General features: G+C 38.0%; 1 protein-coding gene across 1 annotated transcript in view; it reads right to left on the reverse strand.

The window, feature by feature from the left end:
- The window catches only part of ALMS1 (ALMS1 centrosome and basal body associated protein), a 109,042-nt gene that overhangs the window by 83,761 nt on the left and 5,247 nt on the right, over nt 1-20,034 (reverse strand). Inside the window, exons 2-7 of the mRNA XM_060188426.1 lie at nt 18,636-18,753; nt 16,183-16,283; nt 15,810-16,094; nt 14,248-14,363; nt 13,981-14,118; nt 9,830-9,965 (exon numbers count right to left, since the gene is read on the reverse strand). Coding sequence (XP_060044409.1) covers nt 9,830-9,965; nt 13,981-14,118; nt 14,248-14,363; nt 15,810-16,094; nt 16,183-16,283; nt 18,636-18,753 — 894 coding nt within the window. The remainder of the gene's footprint in view (nt 1-9,829; nt 9,966-13,980; nt 14,119-14,247; nt 14,364-15,809; nt 16,095-16,182; nt 16,284-18,635; nt 18,754-20,034) is intronic.

Here is a 20,034-nt window from a genome sequence, read left to right on the forward strand (position 1 = left end):
TTTATAATCTAAAGGGAATAAATCAAGTTTTCCTTACATGATCTTTATGCTTTTGGAAATGGATCCTAAATAAATAGTCAGAAAAGAAAGTTAATATTTACAAAGATATTAATTATAAGATCATGTAGAGACAGCAGAGTGGTATAGCAGAAATGTGCTGGGCCCATACAAAGCCATATATAGTAGCTAACTGTATACTGGGTTGCTGAGAAAATCATGATGCATTTTTGTATAAAAAAAAAAAAAAAAATACATCATGGCTTTTCAAACAACCCAATAGTTTTGCTACTATAAACAATTTCAACAATAAAATAATGTCTTTAGTCACTTAGGAACATTCCTAACATAGAATTCCTAGCTTCCTTCCACCCTAAATTCCGAGTTCTCATCTGCTCTATTCTTACTTTCTGGTTCCTATTTATTAAACATTTTGTCCTGTTTTCTATTTTACTGCCTTTCAGCCACCAAGCTGCAGATACTACTATGATTCCATCCTGATTTCCCTGGGCAGATGACCTCATTAATGACTCCTGGAACGTCACCTCTCAAGAGTCCTACCCCACTAAGGTAAGATAGAAACAGGTTAGGGGTATGGATCTACCAGCACCCACGTCCAGTGGAGAAGCAGTTACAGTAGCCAGAACTCCCACCTTCTGCACCCCAAAAGGAATTTTGGTCCATACTTCCAGATGGGGAAACAATAGAGGAAGTAAACCAGAGGGCTCTGTATGCCCCTTCCCACCAGGGGGCCTGAATCACTGGTCACCAGTAATCTTGTTTTTATAGCATCAATGAAAGGGAAATAAATCTGGGAAATATCAAAGGAAGCCAAGCATAGTTTCACATAGTAGCACAGCAGGTTAAGCGCACATGGCGCAAAGCACAAGGACCTGCCTACAGATCCTGGTTCGAGCCCCCGGCTCCCCACCTGCAGGGGAGTTGCTTCACAGGCGGTGAAGCAGGTCTGCAGGTGTCTATCTTTCTCTCCCCCTCTGCCTTCCCCTCCTCTCTCCATTTCTCTCTGTCCTACCCAACAACAATGACATCAATAACAATAACAATAATAACCACAACAATGGTGAGACAACCAGGGTAACAAAAGGGAAAAAATGGCTTCCAGGAACAGTGGATTTGTGGTGCGGGCACCAAGCCCTGGCAATAACCCTGGAGGCAAAATATATATATATATATATATATATATATATATATATATATATATATATATATATATATTCCTCCACGTAGACCTCGGTCATATTTTTTTAGGTTCAACAGCAAAAAAAAATCTTGTACAGAGCAAAGGAAAACATCAGCCAAACTAAGCAACAACCTACAACAGGAAAATATTTGCAAATTATTTATTGATGAGGGGTTAATATCAAAGAATATAAATATGTGTATATATAACTCAAAAGCAAAAATAAAAAAATGTAATGATAAACTGACAGATATAAAATCTGAACGGCAAATAAAAAAGGGAAAAGAAGTAAGGATTCTGAGGTCTGGAAACAAATTAAGTACTTTCACTTATGTGTGATGGGAGACTACCTAAGGCAAAAAAGAAAAATCAGAAAAATATTATTAGTGGCTAAAAACACCCCCAATCTGATAAAAAGACACTAATCAGCATAAAATGAGTTAAAAAACTCAATGTAGAACACACAGAGATCCACACCAAGACATCATAGTCAAAAATGGCAAAAGACAGAGGGACTACTATGAAAAACACAATAAAAAATAATCACATTTAAAGGGTCATAAATAAAATTACTGACATCTCTGAAAGAACTAAGACACAGCTTGTCTGGTAGAGCATATGCATTATCACAAGGCCCTAGAAGTGGCTCTGACACCACATGGTAGTAGTATAGCACCAGAGGAAGCTCCATACATGATGAAGTGGTGTTGTGATACCTAGCCACTCTCCTCTTCCTCACTCTAAAATAGAATGGAAAGTTAATTGGAAGCAGTAGATGCCATGAACAAAAAAAAAAAAAAAAAATCTGAAATTAAAACATATTAACCAGGAATTCCAAACCCTAGTATGACTATCTTTCAAAAGAAATGAAGTAAAAGGACTTCCAGATAGACAAAAATTATGAGAATTTGTTATAGGAGGCACATCTCACAAGAATAGTAGAGAAAATTCCTTAGGCTGAAAGCTGGAGGCATCAGACAATAATCTAAAGTTACATAACATAACAAATGCTACTAGTAAAGATAACATTAGCAATAATAAAAAGAAAGCATATTTATGTAATTTTCCATCTCATAACTAATTTTCAAAGTATTTGTGTGGTTTGGGAAGGTGCTTCAGCAGGCAGAATACATGCTGTACCTATGTGAAGCCTCCAGATCAAATTTATGTTATTATATATGGTGGAGCTATGTTCTTGATCTTTCTCTCACCTCTCTCTTGTATAGTAAATAAATCGTTAAAAAGCAATCTTGGGGCCAGGTGGTGGCTCACCCAGAAGAAAGCATAAGTTACCATGTGCAAGAGCATTGTCTATGCTCAAGCCCTTGGACCTAACATGCAGAGATGAAGTTTCATGAGCAGTGGAACAGTGTTGCATGTGTCTCTCCCTCTCTGTCCCAATCTGTCTGTTAGCCTGTTTGTCTCACACCAGTTATCAAGAGAGAAAAAGAAAAAGAAGTCGCTAGGAATTATGCAGAGTCCCAACAATAGCTATGATGAAAAAAAAGGGCAAATTTACATAAATCAATGTACATAATAGTATTACATATATTATAGTATATATACTTGACTAAAACAGCAAATGGAACTGGTGGTAGCAAAGCTGGAGAAAGGAAATTACACTCAACTGTAACAAGTCCAAAGAAACTACTGAAAAGAATAGAAAATGCAAATTAGAAAACTAATAGTTCAAGGGGGCCAGGCAGTGGCACACCTGGTTAAGGGCACAAGGACCTGGGTTTGAGGCCCCACTCCCCACCCTCAGTGGAGATGCTTCACAAGCTGTAAAGTAAGTCAGCAGGTATCTAACTCTCTCCTTCTCTACCTCTGCTGCCCCTCTCATTTCTCTCTGCCCTGTTAAATAAAATGGGAAAGAAAAAAAAAAAGAAAAGAAAAGAAAAGATGAAGAACAACAAGAACAAGAAGTCAAGAACAGGAAGAAGAAGAAGAACAAGAAAGAGAAGAACAAGAATGGAAAAAATGGCCACCAAAAGCAGTAAGTTCATAGTGCAAGCCCCGAGCCCCAGTGATAACCCTGAAGAAAAAATGTAAGAAAGTAAATAAATATTAAAAAATAATAATTCAAAGACCTCCTGGGACCGTAGCAAGACAGGAATAGAACTAGTTTGGGAACCCACCAAATCACCAGAACATCCAGAGACCACAACTCTGCCCAGACCTCCAGCTCTACCCAGTTGAGAAACTTCTCTAAAGAACAAGGACTATCAAAGATCACCTGAGACTGCAACAAGATGACCATGGGACTACTTTGGGAACCCACCAAGCCACTGGTGAGTGAAAACACATGTGGCTTTTGGACAGAGTGGAACCTAAAGTGAGATTCCTGGGACTAAAGCCCATATCTACTCCCAAGCGGCTGGTAACAGTCTGGCAGTTTGCTAGTTGAGGAACCACCTCCAGTCTGTTTTACCAACAAAAGAATACTGAAAGGAGGAGAGGACTCCCCTATGACTCACCAAATGCAACTATGAGTCTACATTTGCTACTGCCCTCAAGACTGGAGCAACAGGGGGGAGACCCCGTGCTGACATGGGGCGGGGAGAGCAGAGAACTGACCAGGAAACTAAGGAGAAGATCTACACCCCAGTTGTCTAGCAGTGGGGCTGTATAGTGGGAGCCTTTCCAAATTGTTCTCCTGATGAGAACATGGTGAGTAATTGCCTTAGAACCTACAGACCATAAATAGGACTTGTTTAGAAACTCAAAGGGCCCAGCAATGGCACAGCAGCTGACTGAGCCCAGAGCTTTGGATCCTTGGGGTGTGGGAGTCTTTTTGCATAACCACTGTGCTATCTCTCCCCCACCCTGATTTATCTCTTGGTCAGGAGTGAGTGATTAAGTTTAAAAACCTACTTATAGGTAAAAAGCCCCCAGGAGGAAAAAAAAAAAAAAAAGACCAAAAGAGGCTGTAACAGCCACTGTCCTTCAACTCAGGGATTGAGATAACATTGAAGCAACTGTTAATTTCCAAAACTGTGAACTCTTTAAGTACCTTACTTAGACACAAGTCAATCCAGGCAAGAGTGATCAGTGGAAAGAAAAGTACTCAGAGAAGAATCTCATAACACACTATAATAATGGTTAAACCAAGGAGAAACACTGGAGAAATGAACCAGGACAAAAGTCCAGCTAAAAGCCACCCAAAGGTAGAAACACAGAAGAATGAAGTCAACATCCAAATGCTACCTGAAGAATTAGTCACAGGAGTGAGGAAAGAGTTCTAAAGAATTGTCATCAGAAATGCAGAAACAACAAATGAGACTATGGAAGAAAACATTAATTATCTCAAGGTTATTAGAGAGCTGAAAGCTGAAATAGCTGAGCTAAGGACACAACTAGCTGAACAAGGTAAAACAGTATCAGAACAGGGTAACAAAGTAGTTGAGCTACAGAAAAACAACAGAGGGGAGAGAGAATAGAATAAATGAAGCTGAAGAGAGAATTAGCAAGATTCAGGACAAATCAGAGACAACTAAAAAGAAGTAGGAGGGAGATCTCAAAAAGAGATTAAGAGATACTGAAAACAACAACAGAGACCTATGGGATGACTTCAGAAGAAATAATGTACGCATTATTGGCTTACCAGAGGAAGAAAGAGAGGGAGGGGAAGAAAGCATCCTTCACAACACAATAGCTGAGAACTTCTCTAGTCTAGACAACATCAAAGACATAAAGGTTCAAGAAGCCCAGAGGGTCCCAAACAGAATTAACCTAGACTTAAAGACACCAAGACACATCATATTTAGAATGGCAAGGAATAAAGATAAAGAAAGGATCCTGAAGGCTGCAAGAGAAAAAAAGAGTCACCTACAGAAGAAAACCTGTAAGATTAGCAGCAGACTTCTCCACATAAACACTACAGGCCAGAAGAGAATGGCAAGATATCTATTGAGTGCTCAATGAGAAAGGCTTTCAACCAAGAATACTGTATCCTGCTAGACTGTCATTCACACTAGATGGGAGGCATAAAAACCTTCTCAGACAAGCAACAGTTGAAAGAATCAACTATCACCAAGCCTGCCCTGAAAGAAGTTCTGAAAGGTCTCCTATAAAGTCAGACCACCAGAAATAGGCCATATATCAGAACACTCTAAAAATCTACAAGAATTGCTTTAAAATACCCTCAATCTTTGATATCAATAAATGTCAATGGCCTGAATTCACCTATTAAAGGCACAAAGTAGGAAGATGGATCAGAAAACACAACCCAACAATATGCTGTCTACAGAAAATCCACCTAACCCAACAAGACAAACACAGACTCAAAGTGAAAGAATGGAAAACTATCATACAGCCAATGGCCCACAAAAAGGGGCAGGAACAGCTATTCTTATATCTGACACGATAGACTTTAAAATAAATAAAATTTTAAAAGATAGGGATAGACACTACTTAATGTTTAGAGGATCAGTTAATCAAGAGGACTTAACAATTATTAACAACTGTGTACCCAATGAGAAGCCATCTAAATCATCAAACATCTACTGAAAGAGCAACAGCAATATATTAACAGCAACACAGAAATAGTAGGGGACTTAAACATCCCACTCTCTCAACCTGACAGATCATCCAGTTAGAAAATCAATAAAGAAATGAAGGAGCTAAATGAAGAAATAGACAAACTAGAACTATTAGACATTTTCAGAGTAAAAATGGTGATTTCACCGTTTTCAGCCCGTCTTGGATAGAACTTGAAGAAATCATGTTAAGTGAAATAAGTCAGAAACAGAAGGATGAATACGGGATGATCTCATTCACAGGCAGAAGTTGAAAAACAAGATCAGAAGAGAAAACACTAAGCAGAACTTCAACTGGAGTTGGTGTATTGCACCAAAGTTAAGACTCAGGGGTGGGTGGGTGGATGGGTGGGGGTAGTTCAGGCCCTGGAACAGGATGACAGAGGACCTAGTGGGGGTTGTACTGTTGTGTGGAAAAATGAGAAATGTTATACATGTACTAACTATTGTATTTACTGTCAAATGTAAACCATTAATCACCCAATAAAGAAATTAATAATAATAAAATTCAGGGTGGGGGTAGATAATGGTTATGCAAACAGACTTTCATGTCTGAGGCTTCAAAGTCCTAGGTTCAATCCCCCACACTACCATAAGCCAGACCTGAGGAGCGCTCTGGTAAAAATAAATAAATAAATAATTCAATACATGAAGACCTGCTCTCCCATAAACTTCTTTAAAATATAAAAAATGTAATAATGAATTAATTATTGGGTTTACTGACATACAGAAGAAACTGTATCACACTAGAATTAAGTTTGAATAAATTGGAAGTATATTCTGATATGGTAAATGGGTCTTATAAGCCCTAGAAATAGTCACTAAAAATATAACCTTAATAGATCCAAAGGGCCAATAGGTGAAAAAAGTCACTGATTATCAGAGGAATGCAAATAAAGACAACAGGAGATCATTTTCCTCCTGTGAGAATGCCATACATTTGAAAGGACAATAACAACATGTGTCGGAGAGGTTGTGGGAATAAAGGAACTTTTCTACACTGCAAGTGGGAATGCAAATTGGTCCAGTACCTGTGGAGAGCAGTCTGGAGATGTGCCAGAAATGGACCTATCCTATAACCAGGTAATTCCTATTCAGAAGATATATCCAGAGGAAACAATCACATCAATCCAGAGACCTATGTACACCTATATTCATAATAACACAATTTGTAATAGCCCAAACACAGAAGCAACCTGATGTCCAATGACAGATGAGCGACTAAGAAAACTGTGGTGTATATACACAATGGACCATACTCAGCTGTTAAGACGATGAAGCCATCTCCTATGCTTCATCTCAGATGCAGATTGAAGGGATTGCATTAAGTGAGATAAATCAAAAAGAGAAGGATGAATACACAATGAATGAAAGAGCTTACCTGTAGGCAGAACTTAAGACAGAAGAATAGAAAGAGGAAACAAAGTAAAACTTGCACTGGGTTTGGTGTATTGCGCCAAAACAAAGCACTCTGGAAAAGGAAGACAAGAAGACTTGAGGGGACTTTGGGGTTAGGGTGCATGATGGCGGAGGAGAACTTAAAATGGGGGGGAAGCATCATAAAATGGAAAGAACAGACTGGGGGGGAAAATGCCACAACAGAAAATGTACATTTTTAAAAGTAGCAGGGTGGGGTGGTGGCTCACTTGGTTGAATACATGTTACAACATGCAAGGACCCAAGTTCAAGAACCCCAGTCCACACCTGCCCCTGGGGAAAGGTTCTTACATGGGGAAGCAATACCAAGGTTTCTCTTTCTCTCTCTTCCCCCTTACCCCCCTTACCCCCATCTCCCCTTTCACTCTCAATTTGTCTCTACCCAATAAACAATAAATAAAATATAAACTAAAAAATAAAATAAATTATCCCCTACACCACCATAAACCAGAGCTGCTCATTACTCTGGTAAAAAAAATTAATTAATTAATTAGTAGTAGTAGAAAAGGAATAGAAAAACAAAGACACAAGACTACGAAAATCACGAAGTAAACCAGCAAATGTAAGCTCAAATTACATCAATAATGGCATTAAATATAAATGAACTAACTATATCAAAAGCTAAAGACTGTCAATATGGATTTAAAAAATAACAATAATAAAACAAGAGCTGACTGCAAACTATTTCCAAAATTTAAAAATATATAATGGAACCAGGAGACAGTTCATCAGGTAGAGGACACACCCTTACTGTGCATGAGCTCTGGGTTTGATCCTCAGGGTCACATGAGAGCATCAGGGACAAGTGAGTGTGAGGTATAGTGGAATGGTACTTTAGTGTTTCTCCCTCCACTTTCTCTTTCCCTCTTCCTATCCCACCCTGCCCCCAACCACACACACACACAATATAGAATTTAAAAATTAGGTCAGGGAGGCTGCTCAGGCATGTGTGTACCATGCATGTATTAGGCCCTCAGATCATAGTAAATAGTTGAGAGTAATGAAAAAAGATGTACTATATAAGCAGCAACTGTAACAGCTGGAGTATCCAATACTAATAAAAGACAAAATTGACTTTAAAATTCAAAATGTTGCTATAATTAAAGAGAAGTAATTTATAATATAAAGAACAAGTCATCAGAAATCTATAACCATTATAAACGTAAGTAAACCTATTATCATGGTCACCAAATACATGAAGCAGTCTATTGGAAACTTCAATACCCTACTTTTGAAAATGTAGAAATTAACTAAGCAGGAGATCGACAAGGATACAGAAGACTTGAACACTGTATACAGACCCACTAGAATTACAAGACATCTAGAACACACCACTTAACGACAGCAGAATGTGCATTCTTCCCAAGCTCAAACTGTACATTCTACAGGATGAACTACATTAGGACAAAAAATAATTTTTTTAAAGGACTGAAAGCAAGGAAAGGCATATGTCCTCCAACAAAAACAGGGCCAAATGATAAGTCAGCAGCAAGAGGAAATAGCAACAACATGGGAATTAAATCAGATAGCCAACGGCCAATAAAAATATATTAATGGAAATGAGGGACTGTTTCAGATGAATTAAAACAAAACCACAAGAAATCAACATTTAGAGGATGCAGCTAAACTAGGGTTAGTCCCTGACACTAACATTAAGTCAAAGCTGAGTAGTATTCAGGTATAAAGAAGAGAAAGAGGAGGAAGAAGAAAGAATAACAAAACTAGTATAATTTAGCTTGAGAATAAAAAAAAGCAAATTAATAATCAAATTACTAAAATTAGGAGTAAAAAAGAGGATATAACTATCAGTCTTACAAAATAAAAAAGATTATATAGGAATATCATAAATTATCATGCCAACAAATTAGTAGCTCAACTAGTAGATAATGAAACTTGTATGCCTGAGGTTCCTGAGTCCAGTCTTGAGATGCTGCATATAGAAAGGTGCTCTGGATTCTCTCATGTGAGACTCCTCTCTACCTCATATGAACTAAATAAAATATTTAATATATATATATCATATAGCTCAACAAGAAAACTAGCAACCCAATTTAAAAAGTGGGCAAAAGATCTGCTTTCTAACTCAAAGCTGACTCTCCTTTACAAACTTATTAGCAGCCACTCTTACTGTCATGTACCCAGGAAATTACTTTTGCCCTTCAAGTCTTAAGAAGGAACACAGAAAATATCTCACCCAGGGATGTAGCTCAGTGATACAACACAAAGATTCTGGATTTGATGCTTAGTACAAAGTAGGAGAGAAAGTGGTGGAGAGAATGGAGAGGAGGGAAAAGAAGATACAAACGAATCAGCTCAAATATCAGACTCTTCCTTGTAATTTTGTTAAGCAGAGTATTGAATGGTTCCTCTAATTAAAGATTTGTTGAAGGAGGTGGAGGTGTGGATAAAGTATTGGGTTTAAAGCATGAAGTCCTGAGTTTGATCCCCATCATCACATACGCTAGACTGAGCTCTAGTTCTTTCTCTCTCCCTCTGCCCTCTCAAAACAAACTTGAGAGAGAGACAGAGAGAGGATTGCCTAGGAGCTTATAAACACATATAATCCAAGATTTTAATATTCTACAGAAGATAAAAAATAAAAAATTATTCATAATATTATTCTAACAAGCTAATACCTCCTTCCTTTTCTACATACCTGCTGAATGTTTCAAAGGCTTTGACAGTGTGCCAGGAGTTATCCTTAACATTCTGAGATCTGAAGTATAATATTCTGACTCTCCAACTGAGCCATGAGGGGCAAACTGAGGTACTTTAGATGCAGATTTACCTACCTATGAAAAGGGATTAAAAAAAGGAAGAAAATAAAGACTAATTTCAGACTTCACCAGCTTAAAAAAAAAGCAAATAAATTTGAAATAGTGCTCTGAATTTTAGCATATCACTGTAACTGAAAGCACATGTAATTTCCCTTAAATATATTTAATATATATGAAAAGTTGGTATTAAGTTATTAAAGTAGGGCTTTGAGAGATAGCATAATAGTTATACATTTATTAAAAAGCCTTTCATGCCAGAGGCACCAAATGTCCCAGATTCAATCCCCAGCACCACCACTAGCCAGAGCTGAACAGAACTCTGGAAAGAAAAGAATCAAAAAGGAAGGAAAGAGAAGAGGAGAGGAGAGGAGAGGAGAGGAGAGGAGAGGAGAGGAGAGGAGAGGAGAGGAGAGGAGAGGAGAGGAGAGGAGAGGAGAGGAGAGGAGAGGAGAGGAGAGGAGAGGAGAGGAGAGGAGAGGAGAGGAGAGGAGGAAGAGAAAAAAAGAGAAAAGAAAAAGGTCTAAAAGTAGTACTAACAAAAAGAGGGGGTGGGAGGGAGACACGTAGTGGCATATCTGGTTAAGCACTCACATTACAGTGCACTAGGAGCTATGTTCAAACCTCTGATCCCCACCTACAGGGAGCAAGCTTCACAAGTGGTAATGCAGAACTGCAGGTGTCTCTATCTCTCTCCCTATCTCCCCCTCCCCGCTCAATTTCTCTCTGTCTCTATCCAATAATAAATAAATGAAATAAATATTTTTAAAGGGTAAAAACTCTGTATTAAAAATTGAGCACTTTATTTTTTTCTCACTTTTACTTAAACTGCACTTAACCCAACTGCTAGTGAGGATGTGGAAAAAGGAAATCTGGCTGGTAGAAATGCAAACTGAAGCAGACCCTATGGAAAACAGTATGGAGAAAAGAGAGAGAGAGAGAGAGAGAGGAAGGGAGGGAAGAAGGAAAGGAGGAAGGAAGGAAGGAAGGAAGGAAGGAAGGAAGGAAGGAAGGAAGGAAGGAAGGAAGGGGAAAGAGTGGGGGTGATAGCATAGTGGTTATGCAAAAAGACTCTACACCTGAGGCTCCAAGTCCCAGTTTCAATCCCTTGCACCACCATAAACCAATGCCTAGTAGTGCTCTGATTAAAAAAAAAAACAAAACACCTTATAATCCTGCAATACCACTCTTAGGCACATATCCAAAGAACAATACACACATACATACATATATTCACTCATTTGAAAGGCTATCTGGGGACTGGGTGGTGGCATACTGGGTTGAGCACACATGTTACAACTCGCAAGGACCTGGGTTCAAGTCCCTGTTTTCCACCTGCAGGAGGAAAACTTCACAAGTGGCAAAGCAGTGCTACAAGTGTCTCTCTGTCTCTCTCCCTCTCTATATTTCCCTTTCTCTCGATTTCTGGCTGTCTCTATCAAATAAATAAGTAAATAAAAAAGCAAAATAACGATTTCTAAAGGCTATATGCACCTCAATGTTTACAGATGAACTATTTACAGTAGACAAAATATGGAATGAACCTAAATACCCATCAACAGATGATAGGATACAGAATTTATGGAAAATATACTCAATGGATTACTGCTTAGCCATTTAAAAAGATGATGCTATGTCATTCAGGACAAAATTTATATAACTGGAAGTGATTATGCTATGTAAAGCTATGCTATGTAAAGCAAGTTTTTTTACAAAAAAGTGAAAGACAGGGGCTGGACAGTGGCACACTTGGTTGAGAGCACATGTTATCATGTGCAAGGACCTGGGTTCAAGGCCCAATCCCCACCTGCAGTGGGGAAGCTTCACTAGCAGTGAAGCAATGCTGCAGGTATCTCTTTCTCCTTCTCTATCTTCCCCTTCCCTCACAATTTCTCTGCCGCTATCAAATAAAAAATTTTAAGTAAAAGCTGTTGCGTGGTCCAGGAGGTGCCACAGTGGATAAAGCACTGGATTCTCACCCATGAGGTCCTGAGTTTGATCCCCAGCAGCACATGTACCAGAGCACCAGAGTGCAGACATGTCTGGTTCCTTCCTCCTTTCTCATGAATAAATAAATAAATTATTTTTTTAATGTAGCTGCTGGATGATTTCACTCATATCTAAAGTATAGATAACTAAAAAACAAATTTACAAAAAATAAAAAGAGCCAAACTGACACATATTCTGTAAAAACTACAGTCATTACCAGAAGAGGGACACAGGTAGTAGATTTCATTTGGTGCCATCATACAAGAAGTTCGGTGGTGGGTGAAGTGAGATGTGTGTACATGTATATGCAGATGTGAAGTGAATCTTGTATTATTGTCAAACAGTGCTGAATTAAAGATCTGAACTTAAGTCATTTGACGTGGTACTTTTTTAAAAAAATTTTTATTATTATTTATTTATTTTGTTGCCCTTGTTGTTTTGTTGTTGTAGTTATTATTGATGTCATTGTTGTTGGATAGGACAGAGAGAAATGGAGAGAGGAGGGGAAGACAGAGAGGAGGAGAGGAAGACAGACACCTGCAGACCTGCTTCACCGCCTGTGAAGTGACTCCCCTGCAGATGGGGAGCCGGGGGCTCGAACCGGGATCCTTCCGCTGGTCCTTGTGCTTAGCGCCACCTGCGCTTAACCCACTGCGCTACCACCCGACTCCCTGACGTGGTACTTTTTATGAATTAATATTGGCTTGTTGGAAAAGTCATGATGCACTTTTGTAACAAATGGCACTAGTTCATTTGTGGATGTACTAGTCATTCACATCTATGTTATTGCTAAGTCATTTGACAGGTAACAGTTCTAACTTCATTCTAAAAAAAAAAAATAAAGACTGAGTGTTGAGTTTTGGAGATTTTACAAGTTAAAAATGAAAGACCAAATTTCATTTTTACCATATTATACTGTTTTATTGTCATAAATGGAAAAATGTGTGCCTGGCTTGTGAAAAGTTGCATAAAGTTTATGGTGACGGTGCTCTACAAAAGCATTAGTGCCAACAATGGTTCATGAAATTCAGTGCTGGTGATTTTGATCTCAAAGAAGCTCCTTGGTTAGGGAGGCCTATCAAGGTTGATGACAACAAAAGAAAGATACTGATCTAGTCAAATCCATGTTACATGACATGAGAGACTGCAGAAACACTGAGCATTCACCACCATTCAAGCATTCAAGAGCCACCTGAAGAAGTTGGGATATATAAACAAGCTCAATATTTGGGTTCCTCATGAACTCAAAGAAGTTCATTTGAAGTATATAAACATCTGCAATATGCTCATTAAACATAAGGAAAACAATTCTTTTCATAAGTAACATAACTAGTGATGAGAACTGTTTACAACAGTGGGTGCACAAACAGTCTTGATCCCAACATGATGATTTACCTCAAATAACACTGAAAGCAGACATTCATCAGAGAAAAGTTATACTCTTGGTGTGGTAAGATTTTAAAGGGGTCATGTTTCTTGAGCTTCTACTAAGGAGCCAAATAATCAATTCAAATGTGTACTATTGGCAACTGGACAGTTTGAACGAATCCATCATCCAGAAACGTCCAGAGCATGGTATAAATGTGGTACAACACTCAATTCAGATGAGGCTGTAGATCAGCACCTTGTTCAGTTTTTCACTGGTAAAAACAAGTTCTACCATAAATGAGGAATTATAAAGCTCACTGAAAGGTGGTAAACAGCTATCAGACAAAATGGGAAATACAAAATGGGAAATACATCATTGATTGATCTTTGTTCTTTATATAAATAAATAAGCTTTGAAAAACATAAAATAGGAAGTCTTGAATTTTCCAACAGCCCAATATTTCAGCCTACAAAACACAAACTTTTCTGTGCCAACCTCAATGTAAAAAACAAATTAGTGCAACATTTTTCTGGATGTCAAATGTAGACCAGATTAAGTATCACAAAAATGGTATTAGAGGATATAGACATGGTTCTTATATTCTTCTAGCCCCCATTCTTCACTTAATATATTTCCCTCTATATCCCATAGTAAATGTCAATTATAAAAACTTACAGGTGCTTCAAAATTGCTTTCTTCCTTAGATGACGGTTGTGATAGAGTTTGCCAATTCAGGGAAGTGTCACAAGTTTCTAGATCAAGCGAACTTTCTAGTTCAATGCACTCACTAATCAAGTCATCTTGTTCACATATCTGGGAAATAGTTTTAAAAAAAAAGAAAAGAAAGGAAAAAAGAAAAAGATGAAAAAATAAAAATACTATGTCCTGAAACAATACTGGGAAAGATCATATTTCTCCCAACTACCATTTAAAGCATCTCACCTCTTTTTGTAATGCAACTCTTTCACTGCATACAACCACATTTTCATCTAGGCTACAGCATTCAGTAAAATCATCCAGAGCATAGATGTCAGATTCAGTCTTCCCCTGCAGGCCCTCTACAAAATAGGAGTCATTTTGCATAATTGTATGTATAATAAAATGGGAATTGGCTCCCACAGGCTGAGCAATTACACCTTGGCCTATATCAGCTTTCAGCACTGTCTCTGGACTGACTACAATTAGTGATGCATCACTGGTCAATGACAAATCACCTTGCGACTTTGCATCACATGCCACCATGTTTGCTGAAAAGCTGTTTCCTACAGCTGCAGGTGGAGCTTCAATAATGTGACTAGAGTTTACTTTCTTACCCACAATACAGTCTGAGGAATCTGCAACTTCTTCAAAGGTTTGTTGCTTTAAATCTTGTAAAATCAAAGAATCTGATGTTGATACTTTCAATGGATAAAAAATGTTTGAAGATCCTACCTCCTCTGCAAGGTCAAGAGCAGAAACAGACTTTAACTTCCCAATGGGAAGATATGGTTCATTACTTAAACCATAGTGAAATAAAACTGACACTGTTTTACCAAGGCCAGGAGCCTGGCTGTGAGATTTTTCACTTAAAGAATCCTGAGGAGCATCAGGGAGTGATTTTAAATTAGGAGGCCAGTGCAGGGAGCCATCATGAACATCTCTTTTATGCAACAATGGTTTGGAAGACATTTGCTTAAATACCTCAGGAGTAGACTGAGAGTATGGATAGATAAATTTATCAAAGTATGAGTTTTCATCATTATCAGATAAAAGGGAAAGATCTGCACTTTGTAGTTCATTTTCTTGGATTTCACTTACTGTACTCTCTGTCTTAGAGGGCTCAATAGAGGCAATAAGGGCTTCAAAGGCTACATTTTCAGTAGCATCATCTTTCTCACCAAAAGCAAAAAATGTCTTTTGGTTTCTTTCCTCTTGAAAATACAGTTGTTCTGATGTGTTGTCCAAATTGGATTTAACAGTCTTAAGAGGACCACCAGAAGTCTTTATTTTAGTGAAATCATGTGCCCTAGAGAGTATATGTGTTTCTGAAAAATTTACAGAATTATCAGAGAATCTATTGTCAATATACTGTAATCGGAGGTTCATCTCTGAACTTACTAAGGTACTTCTATTTTCCTCTAGTTCAAAACACTGAGATAATTCTTTCCCCAGACTTTCTTCATTTCTTTCATAACCATTTAAAAAATCCATCTCATTCTCATCTGAAGCCTCCAAATAAACATTCTCAAAGTAATGACTATCACACATCAAAGGAATCCCCTTTCCTCTTCTTTCCAACAAGCACCGAAAGAAAGAATATGACATTTTACTACTTAAATGAGAAGCAATTTCTTGTGGGGAAGAAATACAGTTCTCAATGACTGGACACATTTCTGAATAGTATGAAGCTCCCTGCTTGCTCCATGGCATACATGATAAAGGAGCAATGGAATTGTCACTTCCCTTAGAAACTTTATTTTTATCAATTGTGTCAGAGGAATCTGATAAAGAATCATGGTCCTTACTGGTTAAATAATTTTCTGACTGCTGTAAAGCTTCCTGTTTCCAATACTGCATATAGGAACTAGAAGTATCAACATTCTCACTTCCTTTAAGAGTTATGTACTCATCACTTGTATCAGATGAAGTTGAAATAGAAACTTGATTCTTATCAGCTAAACTGGCTTCTTGCTCCCGTTCAATTTCTTTCATCTTCCATGATATGTATGAAGCAAGAAGATCATGACCTTTAGCATCGTGGAAAGTTTTCAGATCAGGTGGTTCAGATGAAAAGGCCTCTTCTTTAGTCCCTTGTTCAGGAGGTAAAAAAAGAGTAGAGAGATTCAACAGCTATGTCAGCTTTAAGTGAGTGTGGAGAAACATTAAAGCAATCATTACCTAGGTCTGAAGCTACTTCAGAAGTTGCCTGGAATAAAGCTTCACTAACTTCTGATGGTCGAGAAAACCAATCAGGCTCTTCAGACTTACCAGGAATTTCCCTGAAATACACAGTTAAAAATAAACACATTAGGGGAGTCAGGCGGTAGCACAGCAGTTAAGCGCAGGTGGCGCAAAGCACAATGACCGGCGAGAGGATCCCGGTTCAAGCCCCCGGCTCCCCACCTGCAGCGGAGTCGGTTCACAAGCAGTGAAGCAGGTCTGCAGGTGTCTATCTTTCTCTTCCCTCTCTATCTCCCCCTCCTCTTTCCATTTCTCTCTGTCCTATCCTACAACGAAGACATCAATAATAACCACAACAATAAAACAACAAGGGCAAAAACAAAGGGAAAATGAATAAATATTAAAAAAATAATAATAAAAAAAATAAACACATTAAAAACATTTAGTTTTGATGCCAAGTAGTGGCACATCTGGTTAAGTGCACACATTACAGAGTGCAAGGACCCAGGTTCAAGCCCTTGGTCCCCACCTGCAGATGGAAAGCTTCATAAGTGGTGAAGCAGGGCTGCAGGTGTCAATCTGTCTCTCTCCCTCTACCTCCCCTTCCCTTCTCAGTTTTTCTCTGTCTCTATCCAATAGTTAATAAAGATTTTTTAAAAAAATTAGTTTTGATATACTAGTATGAAAAAATGCAAAAGTGCCATGTCACTGCATTAATTCTTTTACCAGTTACACTTTCAAAAATAATTTAAGGCTATTGCATCCAGTTATGGAGTTTCTCTGTATTTAAGAAGGTCAAATGAAAGGTTTTTCCTGTTTGTTGTCACAAAAATAAGATCAAAGGTCTTACTGGATCATTACAACTATAAAGTTCACATGGGCTAGCAATCACTTGTGTTTTGTTTTCACGATTATTATTAAATTGAATTCCATAAAGAGAAACAGAGTTCTGGTGGTGGAAATTGTGTGGAATTGTACCCTTCTTATCCTATGGCTTTGTCAGTGTTTCCTTTTTATAAATTAAAAAAAAAGAGGTGTGGGGGATTGTTCTTTTTCTTTCCCTCAAGAGTTTCATTCATTTGCTTATTTATCTGTTTTCATTTATTTATTTTATCATCACAGGAGCTTCACCATTCCTGGTCAACCAAACCTTTGGTCTACAATATAACTTTTTTAAAAATTTAGATCACTTTAGACACAACCTGGGCCGGGTGGTGGAGCACCTAGTTGAACGCACATGTTGCAATGCACAAGGACCTAGGTTCAAGTTTCTGCAGGTTCCAGTTCCCACTCACCACCTGCAGGGGGAAAGCTTCATGAATGGTGAAGCAGTGCTGCAGGTGTCTCTCTGTCTCTCTCCCTTGCTATCACCCCCTTCCCTCTCAATTTCTGGCTGTCTCTATAAAATAAATAATGATAATTTAAAAAAATTTAAGTCACAATCTACTCTAAAAGTACAGTAGGAACTTAATAGTTAATTAATGTATACAGACACACATACTATCCCCTTCTTTTTTTTCTGCCAAAGTTCAGTAAGACTTTACACCCACCATGATTCCACTGCTCCTTGAGGGCTTTCTTTTTCTTTCCAAACAGAAGGTAGGAGACAGAAAGGGAGAGAAATGCAGAGAAGAGAGACACCAAAGCACTGCTCTATCACTTGTAAAGCTTTCCCTGTGCATGGACTCCCAAGTGGTAAGTGGGGCTTAAGCCTGGGTCCTTCTTCATGGTCAAGTGTAAGCTCTACCAGGTGAGCTCTCTCCTCAGATCACTTTTCATAAAACTAATTGTAAAGTAACACATAGCAGAAGGGAGAAAGCTTTTACTTTGTAAACATCAAGCCTTTTTAATCCATGCAGCTTCTTTTAAGATCTAAACATATAAGATAACAAATATTGTTGGAAAATTCCAAATATTTTATGAGGAGATCCAGACTTTCCTCCTATTATGACCACTCAAAAATGTATTATTTTGGAGTAATTTTAATTTGCAGATGGCTGGTCTACTTCATATTATCACCACATATAAGGTAATACTTATTCAGTATCTGCTGACCAAAATGAAGAGTGTCAAACAAGTTAGTAACCATGAAATGAATGCTTTTAACAAAGTAGGACTGGGATACTGAGCATCAAAAGAGGTGAGTTCTACAAAGAAACTTTCAGTGCAATCTCTAAATTAAATAAATAAATAAATACAAATTCTAGAAAACATTAAAATGTTTAAATAAGCCACAGTCTCACCTGACTTATTTCCACATAAAAATAATTAGGCCAAATTAATATGTACCATGCCTTAATGTAGGACCCTGTCGTCTTCAGGGTGTGCTGAGAAGTCTCACCCACCACACAAGCTCTAACTGCCGCTTGAAGTCATTAATACTAGAAGCATCATAGAATAAGAAATAGAAAGGTTATATGCAAATAAAATAAAATAAAAAGTCATCCTACCTCAGAGGAGCAAAATCAAGTTCACGTTTTTGAAATAAAGTATCAGGCCCAAACTCTTGATCTTGTGTCAAACATGTCAGCAAAGGCAAATCAGCAGAAGCAAAGTTGTCTTGTATGACTGCAAAGTTTCAAATATAAAAATGTTGGAAGTGCTCAAAATTAGTGTTTTAGCTTACTTACATAATACTTTAAAAATAAAAACTAAACTAAATGTGCCCAACAAGAGAGCTAACCTGGGAATGTTCTGGCTTTCCTATAAACACAACCCAGATTAGAGTCTGGCCCCCACTACACTTGGAGGGAAGCATTGTGGTGTCTTTCAGTATTGTGGTGTCTTTCCTTCTCTCCTTCTGTCTGTCTCTCTATCTGAAAATGTCAGCTCAAGGAGAATAGCTGGGAGTATGGATCAACCTGTCAACGCCCATGTTCAGTGGGGAAGCAATTACAGAAGTCAGACCTTCTACCTTCTGCACCCCATAATGACCCTTGGTTCATACTCCCAGAGGGATAAAGAATAGGAAAGCTATCAGGGGAGAGAATGGGATATGGAGTTCTGGTAGGGGGAACTGTGTGGAATTGTACCCCTCTTATCCTATAGTTTTTGTCAGTGTTTCCTTTTTATAAATAAAAATTTTTTTTAAAAAAGTCAGCTCAGAAAAGTAAACCCCGAGGCCAGAAAAGTGAAGCCTGGCAATAACACAATACATTCATATATACATATACAAAACAATAAAATAAAAAACCTAAATATATTCCCATCTGGAAGTTTCAACTAACAATAGAATGGCAATATAACAGCAGTATACTATTTTTTGAGAGCATGACAGGGCTCAGTCACCTAATATTTAATTTTTTTTTCAATTCTCCATGATAACACTATAGGACTGATACTGATATAATCATCTTTTGAAGAAGAAATTATTACAAAATTTAAGAAATCTTAAATAACCTGTTTGCATTTAAATAGATTAAATGTCCAAATAAGATTTGAACCTAGGTGCTTTAATTTTTTACTTAAGAAATCTTAAATAACCTGTTTGCATTTAAATAGATTAAATGTCCAAATAAGATTTGAACCTAGGTGCTTTAATTTTTTACTAAGTTTTCTTAACCATTGATTTTTTAATATTTATTTATTCCCTTTTGTTGCCTTGTTTTTTATTGTTGTAGTTATTATCCCTGTCGTTGTTGTTGGATAGGTCAGAGAGAAATGGAGAGAGAAAGGGAAGACAGAGAGAGGGAGAGAAAGATAGACACCTGCAGACCTGCTTCACCGCCTGTGAAGCGACCACCCTGCAGGTGGGGAGCCAGGTGCTGTAACCGGGATCCTTACGCCCTGTCCTTGCGCTTTGCGCCGCCTGCACTTAACCCACTGCGCTACCGCCGGACTCGTTTGTTT

The sequence above is a fragment of the Erinaceus europaeus genome, chromosome 3 (assembly GCF_950295315.1).
Source record: "Erinaceus europaeus chromosome 3, mEriEur2.1, whole genome shotgun sequence".
Taxonomy (NCBI): domain Eukaryota; kingdom Metazoa; phylum Chordata; class Mammalia; order Eulipotyphla; family Erinaceidae; genus Erinaceus; species Erinaceus europaeus.